Source organism: Theobroma cacao, chromosome 9 (genome assembly GCF_053813885.1).
Source record: "Theobroma cacao isolate CCN51 chromosome 9, ASM5381388v1, whole genome shotgun sequence".
In the NCBI taxonomy this organism is placed as follows: domain Eukaryota; kingdom Viridiplantae; phylum Streptophyta; class Magnoliopsida; order Malvales; family Malvaceae; genus Theobroma; species Theobroma cacao.
Genome location: NC_142647.1, coordinates 9,996,384 through 10,012,500, shown reverse-complemented (window position 1 = coordinate 10,012,500; position 16,117 = coordinate 9,996,384). Strand labels below are relative to the sequence as shown.

Genomic DNA, 16,117 nt, shown 5'->3' with positions numbered 1-16,117 from the left:
CAAATACTATTCTGATCATGTATTTATTGTAGGCTTTGAAAAAAATGGAAGCAATTTGACATTTGATTTTAGTCACTGATATTTTGTTAGCATTTTTTCTTGCCAAAGAGAACTTTGACATTTTCTTGCAACTCATTTTCCTTATTTCATCAATTGAACTCAGTGTAATAAAATTGGGGAGAATATTGAGCGTATTATTTTATTGGATGATGTCATATATTTCATGGCATAATTATGTATATGTTGAACTAGTGTTTTAGATCCTGGGTAGAATTGTTGAAGCCACGCACACAAGACCACATTTGAAGCTTATATCTTTTTGTATTCTTCACTTATCCATTACTAACTATGTATAAGTATATGTACTCTGAGCAGGAAAGCTAAAAGAAATGGGAAACTCAATTCTGGGTCGATTTGGGATGAGTGTTGACAACTTCAAAGCTGTCAAAGATCCAAACACGGGCTCGTATTCAATATCATTCCAACGCTGATATAGTCGCTAGCTATATTTTCTTCGGTGGAAAATGCAGTGAGAATGAAGGCAACATTCAGATTGATACAAAATATAGGCCTGGGATTGATTTATATGCAGGATATGATTGCAAGTAAAAGTGTAGCACTTAAAAACTCATAGTAAAAAAATTTTGTGTGCTTAATGCAAGAGTGGCATTAAGTGATTGGGTACAATGTTCGTCGCTTATGTTTGAGATGTAAATCAACTGTATGAACGTTTCTTGCTTGTGTTATAAATCATTTATGACATTGATCTGCTTGCATCCCAAGTTGAGTTTCTAAATTGACCAGCAGACGGGTTCCAATTATTGAAAACTCAATCTTAGTGCTATTGTCCTCTTTTTATTTGTGTCCCTGTTGAGCTCTTGTAATCGCTCAGTGCTCTCAACAGGAGAGTGAAATCTGTTTACCACTTGGCTTCTACCACTATCTCAACAAAAAGCCTGTGGCAGAAAAGAATAACCATTAAAAGATAGAATCTGTGCTTGTAATGGTCAACTAGCATGAACCTTCCAAGCCAACGTATCTCCACTTAAGTTGATGGTTGCTCAAAGCCTATGTAAACGTCATCACTTACCTTAATACCCCTAAATTAAGCCAGAATAGGAATTCTCAGGTGGCTGAGATGGCATGCTGTGCTCGACAAAGGGATTACCGGAAGGGATTGTTGAATCGTAGCCAACCATGGGAGGCTGCTGCATGATGTAAGTTTGCTGTTGAGCCATGCTTTCCATTTGCACATCAGTTGGAGGTGTGACATCGCTGCTTCCACAAATTGGATCCTGGTCGTAATCAACCTCAAAAGGGTTCGTGGACACCTGACCCAAGTTGCATGCCCGATCCTGATGTGTAGTACTCGCTATTGCTTGATCGTATAAACTGTCTAGTGTTAATCTGTCCAATCTCCCAGTCTGCATTTGAAGATAACATCAATGACGATGACAACCCAAAGCTAGCAGTATCTCTGCTGGGATACTCTTTTAAGTTAATTGAGCATTTTACGAATGAAAACCAAAATGTTTTCTGATGAACAGAAAGCACAAGGACTAACCACATTATTCTCTGCAAGAGCTGCTCCATTTGAGCTTGGTGCACTAAAAAGTTCAAGCTCCCAACTTGGAGTTGCGGATGCTGAGCTGACATCATTTCCAGCACTTGAAACACCTTCTGTTAAAATTTAAAATGGAAAAAAGGTATTTAAAAGTATTCAATTGATCACTCTGAAGGAAAAATAATTTGACAGCTCCATCAAGACAAATAATTCACCAGATTCAACAATTGCTAGAGCAAGGGAATTTTTGTCATTCAGTTCAGATCCTTCCTCAGGTGGGTCGTCAAAGCACTGGTAGTAACAAGATAGGCCATGTAAGAACAAACATAAGAACAATGAACCTATCGTTGCCAAGGGTATCAGCTAAAGAAAAGCCTTACCAGAAGATCAGCAATCTCTAGCTTTGCAACAGCCTGCCTTGGATCACTCTGGGGTTGGTCCGAAGGTGTAACAGAGGGGCTTGATTTTTCTTGAACATCAGTGTCTTGGTTATGATCTATTAACAAATCAGATCTAGGAGTAGGGACTTCTGTGGGAGCAGCACCTTTATTATCATCCTTTATCTGATAAAATATTCATGTAAATTGTTAAATTTGTAGTGCAGCAAACGCATCAGATTCCAGTAAATCAAAATGGTCATGGACATCTACAACAATATAACTTCAAATGTTCAACTTTATCTGGAGGATAATTGAAGCCGTCAAAGATCTCTTCCCATAGAAGAGGATAGCAGTGATGATACATATATATATTTCCATGCAGGATAATGCAAGAGTTGAATAATCATGGCAGGAAATATTATAAGTGATTTCTTTCAATGAAATTCAGTCACTCAACAAAGAAGGAAAAAAAGACTAAAACGTTACCACTTTAGCAAATCCTGCTTCAGACTTCATTTTCTAAAAATTTTCCCTTAAAGCTATCATTTTTGTCAATTTATATAGATGTGTCTTAAATGTTAAAGGGCAATGATATCGCAGGCATTTTGCAATTTTTTGGACAAAGGAATTTCAACCTTCTCCAGATTAATCAAAAAGGAAATCTTGTGCAGTATTTTGCGCCTCAAGTTACTACTCTTTTCTTTTTTTTTTTCTTTTCCTCGTACATTTGTTAACATGCTTTCTCATTAGATATCTTCAGAACTTGATCTTCTCAATTCTTTCACCCTGAACAATAATCATGTAAACCAGAAAACCAGTATGGAAGGGTTCCAAGTGATGAAAAGATATTACGCTGTCACAGATTCAAGCACTCGAAACATTTCATGGAATCAAATTTGGAACTCTCAAATTTTGTGATTTTCTTCATAAAGATGAATTTTTCTCAACGTAAGGGCAGAATATGATAGCTATTCAGTCGGAAAAAAGTGTTGAGGCATCATACTGCTTTATATGGAAGCGTCAAAACTTCTGGAGCCTCCTTCACGTAATCTTCCATAGCAGTCAGAAATGATGCAGGGAGCTGAAATGTGTACATGCCGTGGAAGTTAAACAAAGTCAGCTAAAAATTCAAAGAAAGCTTTAAGTTTCCAACTCATATGAAGGTCCAATACCGGTTTAATCTTAAGGTACTTTTGCCCTTGCCCATAGTGAAGGCCCTTGCATATCTCAAAGAACTCAGATAACTGTGAGGCCTGCAGCAACATTACATTCAAGTTTTCTTAAGGAAATATTATGTTGGTAACAAGTACCGAAGGGATCTAAATAATGAAACATTACACAGACAAAAAGATCTGTGAGAAACACTGAATTGCACCTGATTTCCTGCCTTCCGATAAATCTCAAGTGCCTTAACAGCATGGTGGTGCTGCATCTCGAAATACTGTGACAAAATAGAAGTCATTCTGTTCAAACTTGCATTTTTGTAAGTAAAGAAACATCAGTTTCCATCAGATGAAGTTAACTAAAGCTCACCTTGTCAACCAGATTTAAAATTCCCTCAGTAATTGCAATGTATAGGTTAACACATTCGCCTGCAACCTAAAAGAGGAAATCCATAAGAATATAGCAGCTAGACAGTACATATTAACGCTTCATAGATGGAGCTACTTACAATTGATAGAACATAATGAATCAAGCGGTTGCATAAAGCTGCCCCCTCTGGCTGCAGAAATGACACAATGAGTGGAGGAGGGGAAAAGATGCAATGCTAATAGCATATCTAAAATGAAGAATGTACTGATGGTACAAACTTTGAGAAAGAAAATGCAAGCCAGCAAGGATGTATACCTTGCAAGCAAGAAGGCGATGGAGAAGCTCTTGCAAGACAGGTAGCTGCCGTAGCAGATGCGGGGTGTCAAGCCTTCCGTTTCTCTGCAAAGAATGCATCATAAGAAAAGCTGACTCATATCCTCATCACCATATACATGAAACTAATAAAGAAAGCATGCACAAGAATGAAATATTATTATTTGGTTGTGAAGAAAATAGCAAGCTTACTAAGCAGAAACTGTGATTACATATTAGTGAATGAGTGGTTGTGCTTCTGCTCTCCGTTACTTTGATAATTCCAGCTAATTCTTCTGATACCAATAATTGCTACCTCATTTAGGAATGTGATTTTCCAAGTCATAAATATTCAACTAGGAATTGCTGCTGTGAGACCTACTAATATTTTCCCTGAAGCTTAAAAGTTCAAGAACTCTGAGAAATGACAACCAACTTGTTCAGATAAAAAATTCGTGATAAGTGGAGGAAGCTAATTTGGTTGAAGTTCAAGACAGTATTGTTGAACTTTAAGGGAATAAGGAAAAAAATGAGAATATCTGAAGAAATCAGAATTCAGCCGTATAAGTTGTATGGACCCTAGACAAAACAGAGAGTCTAGGAGACAAATTATAGCTTCAACTATGTACTCACATTAGGGTAAAAGTTTAGGCCTTAAAATTCCTTTAGAAAAAAGTGGAAAGGAACATTTTGCAACACATCTCAGCATTAATATTTACATAGTTCATCCGGCAAACTTAAGAGTTATTAAGGTTAGAGACAAAGATGGACTACGAAGGCAAAATATAAACATATATATATATGTGTGTGTGTGTGTGTGAGTATGTATACACACTGTAGAATTGTGAACAAGAGAAAAGAAAACATCAGTCTCTTGCTAGTTAATGAATCCAAAAGGAAATTTTCAAGAAAAAAGGGTATATGGAATGGTAACCATAGCACAATCCTGAATATTATTGGTAACTCCTAAAATTAAATTACCATCTTAGAGTTTAAATTATCTTTCAAAAAAGATTGAGATGCCCATGTGAGACATATATGAACTTTCAAGTTTTCAGGTGAACAATATAGATTGTCCAGGTTTTCTTGGATTTTCCTCATACCATTAATGTATTGTTATTTAAATTTTAAATACTAGAAAAGCAAAAGTCTAACAAATCTTTGAGAGGACCAACATATGTAAGGGCCAATCTCTTTACAAGATCTGCAAAAGGAGACCTTACGGCACTGAATGTTTGACTTATAGGAAAGATTAAAGATAAAAAATAAAACTGAATTCCTTTACATTCATAAAAGATCAATGGCAGCAAAATCAGAAAATATGCTAACAAAGCAAATTAAAATCATTCAACATGATCCTAGCATTTGGAAAGGGAACCAGAACAAATCAGCAATTAGTAGATTAATATATATTAAAGCTGGCTACATGCATGGTTAGCAGTCAGGCCAGAAAGTGCATATGAAGGCAGTTAAATGCATGATAGCATATATAAACTATAATGGACAACATAGTCCATTGCATATAACAGCAAATAGATGTTTATTGTTGTTGCAACTGGTTCCTGTACAGCAGTATTGATACATGTTATCAACTTATATTGATTGTAAATGGCATGAAATCGATTAACGTTAAATGTTTATGACCTCCCTAACTGACAATGACCATTCTAAAATAGGGTTTTATATATTAGAGCACATAGGCCACGTTTTGTCCCCCTACCATCTCAGGCTTCGATGATATGAGTTTTGAAATTCAAACTTCAAATCATAATATTAAACTAAACAATGTTGGATGGACTGACAGAAAAATGCTTATACTCTTTGGCAATATATCAAATTCATAACATGGAAAAAGGTCTTAAAAGAACAGTTAGTTCTCCCAAATAGTAAAAAGCACATAAAAGAAATGTTGAAGCTTAAAAGATGAAAATGAAGCAAGCACTCAATTCAAACAGCATACCGACTGATCTTTATCAACATCATATTTCAATTCGTGGAAGCATTCTAGACGCTCTTCGAGATACAAAGCATATCTACGAATCCAAGCAGAGTAGTCCCATGCTTGACACCAAAAAAACCTCTCAGTAGGTAGTTTGTACATTTCAAATCTTATTAAGAAGAGAAAATGTAAACCTAATCAATATACCTTGTGAACTTGATTCATCTCTGAAATGTGCTAGGTTCAGCATGAGACCTCTGCCCCGTCCAAGAGTAATTAGCTCTTGGTGAAATGAAGGATCAACTTCCCTCAGTGCACGGTGTACAACGATCAAGGTTTTCAATGCAACCTGAATGCAGATGAAAGCATCAAAGTGAGTGAAAATAAACGACCATAAAGAGGGAACTCTTACAACAAGAAATACCTATGACAATGTAAGATCAAATCATTTATGTTGAGACCCAGTATTCTGCCTGGCTTCAGTTTTCATCCTATTTACCATCTTCATCTGCTACGTGTTTTCAAGTTTTGGGATTTTCAGATTTTTTTAATTCAATTTTCCTTCCTCCGACGGCCCTGTTTGTTTTTGTTGCACTCGTTTATTTACTTGTACACTCCCCATCTACCTGGTTGCACCTCTCCTCACCCTTGCAAACGAAGAGTACTACTTACTATATATGGAAATAAAAAGGTTTAATTCGTTTGCACATAACATGTTTCAAACGATCCAAGTTTGTTAGAAACCTAGAGAAAAGAAAAATGATATTTTAGAAGGATCATTGAATAATTCAGAAGAAGAGATATTGCGTCGTCCAGGCTTCAGCCAAAGAAAGAGGCGTCGTTTCTAAAAATTTAAGCACATTCATTGCAATGTGGACTTGAACGGAGGCTGGAAAGGTGAACAGGAGTTACCGTCCAAGTATGTGTCTTAGCAAGACGCTTAAAAAGAGAGTGTACGCAGAAAGCAACATCAGAGCGAGGGCTTGAAGCTGAAACTGCAATCAAGATAGCTGATGCAAGAAAGAGTTAGCATATTCATATGCAAATCCATATTCTCATTGATCAGCTGAGAGAGGTGGGACGTCATTCTTCAAAATGAAATTACATAAACAAAAGAAAAAGAAAAACCAAATTTACAAGAAGTTTTCACTCACTCCTGACATGTTTCTCCTTTGGCACTTTTTCCTTATGGTTTGTGGCCTTAACAATTGCAACATCTAGCCCCTGCGATGCATGACTAATAACTTTTTAACATGATATTAATCAAAATAACGCTACATAAAGTTCCCCGTACCAAACTCACCTTGTTATCCCCATTTACTTTTGCCAATCCAACTTTTGTGGAGTCCTTCAGAGCCCCAATTGCTTTTCTTAAGCTATGCTGAGTGCTTGCCATTCTATTTCAAGAAAACATGGTTAGACCGAAACAAGTTACTTAAATTTCAAATTAATTATCACATTGATGATGTTGTTGTCGATAGAGTAATTAACATATTTATGCATTGCCCCTCCCCCCACAACTCATTTATTGACAACTGAGAACTTTAAGGGAGGAAAAGAAGACAAAAAGAGAAGCACCAACTTTATTCATAAGCTAAAAGAATCAATTCACAACTCCGGAAACATGCCCACTCCAGCATGCAGGAAACTTTGAAAACAGATAAAGAAAACAAAAATAAACTCTTTTACAAAAATTTAATTATTCTCTTTATTCAATAATTAAAAAGGAAACTCGTCTGTTGCCCAGCAGGAGATTCAAGGGAAGCAATACAGCACATCCTGCCATAGTTAAATTACTTAAGAAGGCAATGTCACATATCTTTAGCGACCATCAACATATCATTAACAGCCTGATTTAAACAACAACAAAATGGGGGTCAACAATATTAGAGTTCCTTATGAATTTATATTTGGCAATATTCATTCAGTGAAGCACTGTTATTAACTCAAAGCTCATGAAGATGTCATAGCTAACTAGTAATATTCTTAATTCTGTGGCTTACAATAAGAAGTTGAGATCGAATTGGAACCGAAAACACAAAAAAGAATAAACCGTATCTCTTTCTCTATGTTAGTCACTCTCAATATGTTCCTTTCTTCTTCTACCTTCATCTGTCCCTTATTTCTCCCAACCTTCCCAAAACCAAAGGCCATAAAAATTCTAATATCATGTATTGACTGAGAATTTTCTTAATGCAAATTCATATATACATGACAACTGTTGACGCTGAAGACTATTATGAGGGATCAATATATAGTGGATGTTCAGAGAGTAATATTCAATGTACAAGAAATCGATTAATCATGCTGGAAAATATTGCATCGTCAACATTTTCAAATCGTTTCCTTTCAATGGCCATAAAATTAAGCTTTTCCATCAACCAAAAAGATCGTGCCTAAACTACAAACATCGAAATCACACCATTAATGAGTGTGCATGGGAATGCAGAATGCATGAGGTGAAAACCAAGACATTATCATATTGGAATTAAGGCATATACATGCATTCATTCATTTCATGGCCCCAATGTACGTTGAAAACATAGATGTATACACGTGCATGCATGTAAGTTTAATGGAAGATTGGTTTGTTACATTGGACGTCGTCGACGGCCGAGAGGAGCTTTGCAGAGACCCCAAAGGAGCCGGAAATTGTCGCCCCTAAAGAGATGTAGATAAGCGCCACAATATGCCCCTATTCAAGCGGCGTAGTTTCTATATGTACAGATTTGGTTGCATGACGGCTCGGTTGGAATTTCCGTTTCTGTATTTATCCCTTCTAATTTTATTACTCCTTTTCCTTTTTATTTTTCTTTTTTCAGAAGCACTCAACAATTTGAATTTAAGATTTATGAGAGAGAGAGAGAGAGAGTTACCACTCTAATTTTATTACTCAAAATCCTTATTTTCTAGAGTTTATTTAATTGAAGAATTGGCTCATATTGCTTGGCATTAACTTCACCGGTCATATGGGGAATTTTGCCTTAGCAGCTGATTGTTCATATAAAGACATTCTATTTAGTGTAAGCTATTAATTAATTTGGATTCGCATTTTGTGAAGAATGCATGAAATTAGTCGTAAAATACAATCACATTACTTTTTTTTATCAATATCGATTATAACATGTGGATTTAATAATTTATGAATAAATCTTATCCAGAATCTATCTATCGATATCTATAAATATTTACAAATTTATCTATCCATAATTTATAATTTATCACCAAGTTTTCTTTGGTTTCGGGAAGGTTGGGAGAAATAGGGGACAGATGAGAGTAGAAGAAGAAGGGAACGTATGGGGAGAGACTAAAGGATAGGGTTTACAATAATAAAACTCACCTTATTATCACCATCTGTCACAAAGTGATAATGACAAGTAAATTTGTTAATTTGGTAACAAAAAAGAAATAAAAAGAAAAACATTGTGTAGATAAGATGGAAGAAGAATGGCAACTAAACACCATAAACATGATTCGAGAAACCATTGAAGTTATCTAAAGAAAGCAGACAAAGCATTCAAGGCGCGGATCAATTCCTGAAATCCTTGCGTGTATAGCTCCTCTTTGGATTGCTTTCTTATTCGTTTTTTCTACAACATTATATCTAACAATTCCTCAACGACTGGTCTTTCCATAATAATTTTCCACTTTACAAATTACATAATTTTCTTTATTCAAACTAATAAATATCATATTCAAACAAGTACTCTTTGGGTCAGCCCAACATTGTTGAATACAAGTATGTCGTTGCATCAACAACGGTTGGGTTCTCTTTCATGCTTTATGCTTGTACAGCATCTGCATTTGCAACTTCTTGAGAAAGCTGCCTCTCCTCTGCATGCTGTTCCAGGTATTCTTTGCTGTTCATTTCTGTTAGTCTGCATTATTTAGATTTTTTAAGAGTCAGTATTCCAGAAAAGAAATGAATGGCACCCATGCTAATGCGGGTGTTTCACGGTTTTCCTTAGCTTTCTTTTTTTTTTTTTTTGTCTAATGAAAATAATAATAATAAAAAAAACAAGGTATGACTGAAAATACTCATGTGCCATTCCACTTAATTTGGTTAAATTTCGGTTAATTCGGTTTTTCAATGTACCAAACCAAATTACATAATCACTGAAATATCTAAAACCTTTCTTCCCATAACCAACCAAATTATCAAATTAATTCAGTTTTAACCGAATTATACACACCCCTACATGCTAGTTACCCTAGAAGAAAAAGAGAATAAGCAAAATTCAAAGCTGTAATGATACATTCTACTTTAAGGAAACGGCTCTAAGGGCTTAGAAAGAGTACTAATTTAACTAAAGGACACTAAATACTCAAAACAGACAGACAACCATAACATGCAAATCAAAATTGAAAGCTGTAAACCATCTTCATTTCACCTCTGGTTTAACACCTCTTCCAGGAGGGTGAAATGGGCAAGTCATTAACTGTCTCCTAAACCTGAACTATCTCTAACTACATAAGATTTAACACGCTCCAAGAAGAAAGTGATAAGAAACGATATCATACATGTTATTTTGATGAACACCGTGAAAAGCTATTGCAAGGAGTAATAAACTAAAAGCACTATCATGAAGTGCCATTTTCTCCACTAACTTAAAATAACGCATAAACCTAAAGATAATTGCTGGAAAAATGTAATGGTATGTGCATGAATTGGTGTTCGGTATGCAGTGAAAGCTAATGAAAATTGTAGAAAGAAAGAATTCAGTAATATATGTTATACAAAAAACGTTTACATATCAAGGATAGCATTTGTACCTACTAATGGTGCGGTCCTTAGCAAATCCCAATTCATTATCCACACAAAGGTCCGAATCATCATTTCTCCTTGACCTCGAGGAGGTTCTAGGGGCCATTTGCTGGGCATCTGAAACTGTCACAATATTTTCAAAAAGTTCTTGTGGGCTACCCTCAGCAGTACACAACAGTCTGGACCTGTTCTCATACATTACCTGCAACAAAGAAAATAATAGAAACAGATATAGCTTTTCATCAAAACAAAAAAAATAGAACAAAGCATTTTTCCAATTATGAGCTCATGAATGGTGCTCCTGTAGCATTATAGGTCCAAAAAATTACCACGTCTCTAAAAAATATGCATCATAACATTGAAGAAATCAAGATTAATGCTAATGGATCTATCAATCATTGATCATTAAGCATTTCCAAAAAAAAAAAAATCATCATCATTAAAAAGTTATACTCATTATAAGACTGCTAGTTAGCAATTCATTCAACATAAACAGAATCATTTCCTGTACACAAAATACTTCTCTTCATGCATTCACAGCTTGCATGGAACCAACTTAAGAAAAAACAGACTACTAATGCCAGCATAACTGGATAAATGACCAAACCAATACATATCCTAAACAAAATAAATGACATTAACACTTATGTCCACAAAAGACAAGTTGAATTCAGTCTTATGATATCCAAACACAGTCAAAGCTACAAGAAGAAATGGAGCATACATCAACTAAAGTGACAAACCGATATGCTGCTGTCCTATTGTGGAGCCCAAATTTTGGAACACCTTCCAAAGCCAGGGTATGAAAATTCTCTGCCAGAAGAAGATAGTGTAAGAAATACAATCCAAACACAATGTCCTAAGATATTCATCAAAGGATCTATCAAAAGAAGAAAAGAAAGATTTTTGTCAAGGAGATTCCTAATACATTGTCCACCAAAAGAACTAACAAACAAATCCATATTCAGGCTGCTCCAAGCCTGCAACCAAGGTAACTTCTCTATGACAAAATGGTAGTGTCAAATGCATAAAAGAGGCCTACTTTTTAACAGAAAGTGATTACTAATTTTTTGTGTTTATGCAGGAGAAACACAATTAAGATAACAAATCACTTTTTTTTGTCCTGTTGTTGGTGTTGACATGCTTGGTTACCGTAGAAATAACTATCATTTATGTTCCTAATCTAAAGTACCAAACTCATATTCAGGATATTCTTATCCTAACTAGTTGAGACTCAAAACAAGAAAAACACCATAGACATCAACATTGCTTGAATATCACTTACTGCACAATCCAAAGTAGTCAGCAGCCCCAAGAGGTTTGTCACAAAGTTCCTCAAATGAGAAGTAAGCGCATCCATTAGCACCAAATGGTACCTGATCACAAGAAAAAAAAAAGCTTAAATCAATCAATTGATACCTATATTGAATACAGATTAGCAGTCTAGCACGTACCTTCAACGTCCTACCCATAACTACTTCAACTACTTGTGGACTAGCAACATGTTCACCAATCAATTGCTGAAATTTCTGTTCAAGGATGCCTGACAAATCTTTGCCAATGAAGTAGAAACCTTGTTCTGCCTGCACATAGGAAATTAGAAAATGATTATTTCAAGCTAGAATTGCAGAAATGAAATTTCAGCGAATCTACACAGGAAGGATTGATATCATACCGAGGTCAATTTCCGATAGTCTACTGCTGAACCAATTTCATGAGCAACACATCGTTCCTACAGAAACATAAGCTCCCCAAGTTTTTAATAATTTCCAAATGCATTCTATATATATGACTCACAAAACTTCACCCAGCACCCACCAAAACCCCCCAAAGCACAACATTAATAAGTCTCCACACATACCTTCAAAGTGGCAATAAAGGGTAGAAAAAGATCCCTTTGCAAACCACCTTCATAAAGATTGTCTGGAGCACGATTTGAAGTCGCAACCAGTATCTACACTTGCCTCCCATCAGAGCCCATGCAATTAATATTCATGTTAATTTTCAACTGAAAATGAGTGCTAACAAAAAATAATTCCAACAAGATAAATTTACTTACAACACCATTGCTGAACAAATGTCTAAAGAGACGGTTAAGTATCAATGCATCAGCAACATCAGTCACCTATAAAAGACCACAAACAAGGAATCAAAATTTGGCTGCAAAACTCTTAAGCAATTGAGTTGAATGTTAAAGCAGAATAATAAATGATAATTCAATAAATCTTTTTCCCCTTTTGTGCAGAAAACTAACAGTACCATAAATGCTGTACCATAAATTCATCTAGACATAGTAAAATTGCCTCATCAGATATCTCTCCTGCTACAACTTCAAGTGGATCTGCCACACCCTTGTGCCTCTGCAAGAATTCATGATTGTTATAAACTCAAATCAAGTGCAGTGGAAAAGACAGATTAAGATTCTGTTAGAAAATTCCAACTACAAGACATAGCTTGACAATGAAAGAATCTAAAGTCTAAACAAGTACATATGTGCATACTATAAATAAATACACATCTACAAGGGCGGGGAGCAGAGTCAGTTTTAACTCATAAACATAAAATAACTAGCTTCCAACCTGACATATATGTCCATTTAGAGAACTGCCACTGACCCTATCAATAAATCTTAATTGACAGAATCATAGAGATGCCCATCGCTAGTAAGAATGATAAGAATATTGACCAAAACTGAAGTTGTTGAATTAACACAGCTCAATTACTATACCCAGAACAAAGCCCTGTCTGCAGTGTGAGATGTTTTCTCACTCAATAATTAACTTCAACTATGAGAAACACTGATATCTTACCTGCAAGCGACTGTGAACATTCAACATGAAGTCATGAAAATGAATCCTTTTCTTCCTCCAATTCCCGGGCCTGAAAAAGTGGAAATAGTACATTAAAAGAGAAATCAGCAACTAAGAGCAGTTGGCATGGCTGGAAAATAAGAATATCACAGGTTTATATATACAGATACCATATATTATTTGAACAATATACCCATATTTTAAGTTGAATGCAATATTATCTCCATTTTGCTCGCTAACAGCATAATATACAATAAAATTAACAAATCAAATGAAACTTACAATTGATCAAAGAAGAGGTCCATCAACATAGTTTTCCCAGTGCCTACTCCTCCATAAAGATATAATCCCTTTACAGGGGAGTATGAAGACTGTGGCATTAAACGAGACCAAAACCACTGATTCCTGAAGAAAAACGAAATAGTGGCCAACTATTGATAAATGAAATAAAACAACAAGAACATGGTGAAACTAAATTTTAATTAAGATGAACAGCAAGAATGCAATCTATCCATGAATAAGGAAAATTAGGAAACAGGGGTTCAAACATGGGAGAAATAGAACAGAAAATTTACCTTACAGTTTTCTCAGGAACTGCATAACGATCCAACCGACAGGCATCAGCTGACTCCACAATCTCATCATAAAGCCTTTGAAGTTCTCTTAAAGTGCCTACCTGCAAAAATAATTGTCAGAATAACTTCACAATACTGGGCCTCAAAATTGCCTAAGACAATACAAGCAGAACACATTTAATAAATAAAAACATATGCCTTCCATAGAGTTACAAATCAAATCATGCGAAATTCCAACTCAAGCATTTAGCAGGTGCACACATTTTCATGAATATGAAGCTGGATTCAAAGTTCTGCATTGCTTTCGATTAATGACTGGATGGTTCACACAAAAAACCATTTATCATAACATCAACTATCAGACCCTTTCATGTTTTTTACTATTTATTGGGAAAAATAAGCAAGGAATGCAAGGAGAAAGTGAAATTAATACCTGGCAAGCATCACCATCAACCAGTTCACCAGCTGCAATCCTTCGTTCATACTCCACAAGCGGCCCTGCTCTGTTCACTTCTGCATAGCATACAGCATAAATGACAATTTCACATTCAGCTCTACGTCCTAAGCTAATTAATTTAATCAAAAGGAACAAATGACACGAAATGAAGTAGAACCTGAGATATTAACGTTAGCAGCAGTATCCGTTGAGAAAGCTTTTGATACAAAAATAGCAGGGAATAAAAATCTATGGATTTCTGCGTCCCCAGGCAGCCTATAAACAGAACTAGCATTGCTTCCAATCAAATGACTTCGCCTTCTTATGACAGCACCTGAATAACTACTCGTTTGATGTCGAAAAGCTGTTATTATGTTGCGAACTGGTCGAACAGCCGCTCTCATTTTCAATTAAAAAAACAATTCCAGTAACAAGTTGCTCCAACAAAATAAGAGCTTCAAGTTCTAAAATCCTGCAAATATACAGTTTCCTGAAACCAAAAAAAAAAAAAAGTAAATTCAGTTTCAATTATATGAAACAGAATAGATTCTGGATTCCATAAAAAGATTTAATATTTAAAAAAAAAACAGTTATCTGCCCACCATAAATCTTTAATTACCAATAAAATTTTGGGGGAGAATAAGAACATATACTAATATCACAGCGATTAAACAGGAAATATATTTAATCAACGAATAATTGTTTTGCATGAATTAATAAAGTGAATATTGAACTCCTAATTATTTACGAATAAAACACATAAATGATTATGAAAGAAAGGAAGTGGTCAAGAATTCTTTTTTCTTCTTTGATGACATAAATTGAAATTTTCAACGCAATTGATCCAACTGGTTCAGTTTCCAGTTTTACAAAACAAAAGTTAAAAAAAATAATAAGAAGAAGAAAAGGACTACTGATCATTCATAAACAGGAAAGGGAAATGACTAAAGAGAAAAAACAAAAACAGAAAATAAGAAGCGCACACCTGATTAATTCAATAGGCTCCACCAATTGGACGAGCATAAACTTTGTGAAATTCTGAGTTGGAAAAAAAATCGTTTTTTCTTTTACCAGGGAATATAAGCAAATAATTTATAAGACAATAGTATTTTGGGTTGTGGAATCGAGAAGAGACCCAAAGTTTGAGGGTAGGGAGGGGAGTCCCTCCCGAGAAACGGCAAAGAAAGAGACTACAGAAGGTGGAGGTGGAGGTGGAGGTGCCCGACAAGTCCGACTTGGTTGGATTTACACGTACACTTTGCGCTGTTTTCACTCACCATCCCAATTTAATTAAACAAACGTCTCGTGGGATCATGTCAGCAATCCCCCTTTTTTACTGTGGTAAGAGTAACTGGAATGTAATGTCTATTTTTGTTTTTTCCTTTTATATCTTGCCGTTGCTGCCTGAGAGAGAAAAAAGAAAAAGATAAAACGAAAAACCTTACACAGGTGGAATGTGGGCCCCAACTAATTCGCTGGAATCCCCATGCTCATCCCATTAACCCATCGCCACAAATTGAGGACTGCCTGTTTGTGCGCCCCGCCTAGCCCCACCCCAGCAGCGAGGGGCATGTCGGTGTTACGTTTTTATTTTGCTGCGTCCCTCCGTTTGCTGTAAGAATAGGATTGAATTAGGGACGTCAACGTACAAATTATTCGCTTAATTAATAAATAAAATAATTAAATTTTATAATTATTTAAATATTTTTTAAATTTATTATTTTAATTCGAATTTTAACATATATTTACTATTCAATAATCATTTAAATTGATTTAAAAATTTGATAATATAATAAAATTATT

At 35.3% G+C, this 16,117-nt stretch overlaps 3 protein-coding genes across 3 annotated transcripts in view; 1 reads left to right on the top strand and 2 right to left on the bottom strand.

The window, feature by feature from the left end:
• TPR1 (Tetratricopeptide repeat (TPR)-like superfamily protein) overlaps nucleotides 1–782 on the top strand; it is a 2,649-nt gene extending 1,867 nt beyond the window's left edge. Inside the window, exon 5 of the mRNA XM_007013875.3 lies at nucleotides 376–782. Coding sequence (XP_007013937.3) covers nucleotides 376–491 — 116 coding nt within the window. The 3' untranslated portion in view covers nucleotides 492–782. The remainder of the gene's footprint in view (nucleotides 1–375) is intronic.
• A 318-nt stretch (nucleotides 783–1,100) lies between these two features.
• On the bottom strand, nucleotides 1,101–7,124 carry LOC18589060 (putative clathrin assembly protein At5g35200). The gene is made up of 15 exons (XM_018127810.2): nucleotides 7,032–7,124; nucleotides 6,883–6,952; nucleotides 6,641–6,738; nucleotides 5,936–6,077; nucleotides 5,750–5,850; nucleotides 3,793–3,876; nucleotides 3,617–3,667; nucleotides 3,478–3,543; nucleotides 3,320–3,385; nucleotides 3,117–3,197; nucleotides 2,948–3,025; nucleotides 1,945–2,127; nucleotides 1,780–1,855; nucleotides 1,565–1,680; nucleotides 1,101–1,424 (listed from the first exon to the last, which is right to left on the bottom strand). The coding sequence occupies exons 1-15, from the start codon at nucleotides 7,122–7,124 to the stop codon at nucleotides 1,101–1,103; spliced, it is 1,629 nt and encodes a 542-aa protein (XP_017983299.2).
• Nucleotides 7,125–9,261: 2,137 nt separating this feature from the next.
• On the bottom strand, nucleotides 9,262–15,598 carry LOC18589059 (AFG1-like ATPase family protein). Its single transcript, XM_007013872.3, has 15 exons — nucleotides 15,300–15,598; nucleotides 14,493–14,804; nucleotides 14,312–14,391; nucleotides 13,879–13,979; nucleotides 13,586–13,708; nucleotides 13,304–13,373; nucleotides 12,767–12,853; nucleotides 12,553–12,618; nucleotides 12,355–12,447; nucleotides 12,169–12,225; nucleotides 11,948–12,076; nucleotides 11,779–11,869; nucleotides 11,218–11,306; nucleotides 10,502–10,695; nucleotides 9,262–9,606 (listed from the first exon to the last, which is right to left on the bottom strand). The coding sequence occupies exons 2-15, from the start codon at nucleotides 14,716–14,718 to the stop codon at nucleotides 9,510–9,512; spliced, it is 1,503 nt and encodes a 500-aa protein (XP_007013934.3). The 5' UTR covers nucleotides 14,719–14,804; nucleotides 15,300–15,598; the 3' UTR covers nucleotides 9,262–9,509.
• Nucleotides 15,599–16,117: the final 519 nt, after the last annotated feature.

Coding starts and splice junctions, on each gene's coding strand:
- LOC18589060 (XM_018127810.2), bottom strand. CDS start 7,124: ATGGCAAGCACTCAGCATAGCTTAAGAAAAGCAATTGGGGCTCTGAAG. Junction 3,877..5,749: donor ATGTTGATAAAGATCAGTCG/GTATGCTGTTTG, acceptor CATTCTTTGCAG/AGAAACGGAAGGCTTGACAC. Junction 3,544..3,616: donor TTCATTATGTTCTATCAATT/GTAAGTAGCTCC, acceptor TTCCTCTTTTAG/GTTGCAGGCGAATGTGTTAA.
- LOC18589059 (XM_007013872.3), bottom strand. CDS start 14,718: ATGAGAGCGGCTGTTCGACCAGTTCGCAACATAATAACAGCTTTTCGA. Junction 13,374..13,585: donor GACCTCTTCTTTGATCAATT/GTAAGTTTCATT, acceptor CCACTTTTTCAG/GCCCGGGAATTGGAGGAAGA. Junction 11,307..11,778: donor TGACTACTTTGGATTGTGCA/GTAAGTGATATT, acceptor TTCTTCTGGCAG/AGAATTTTCATACCCTGGCT.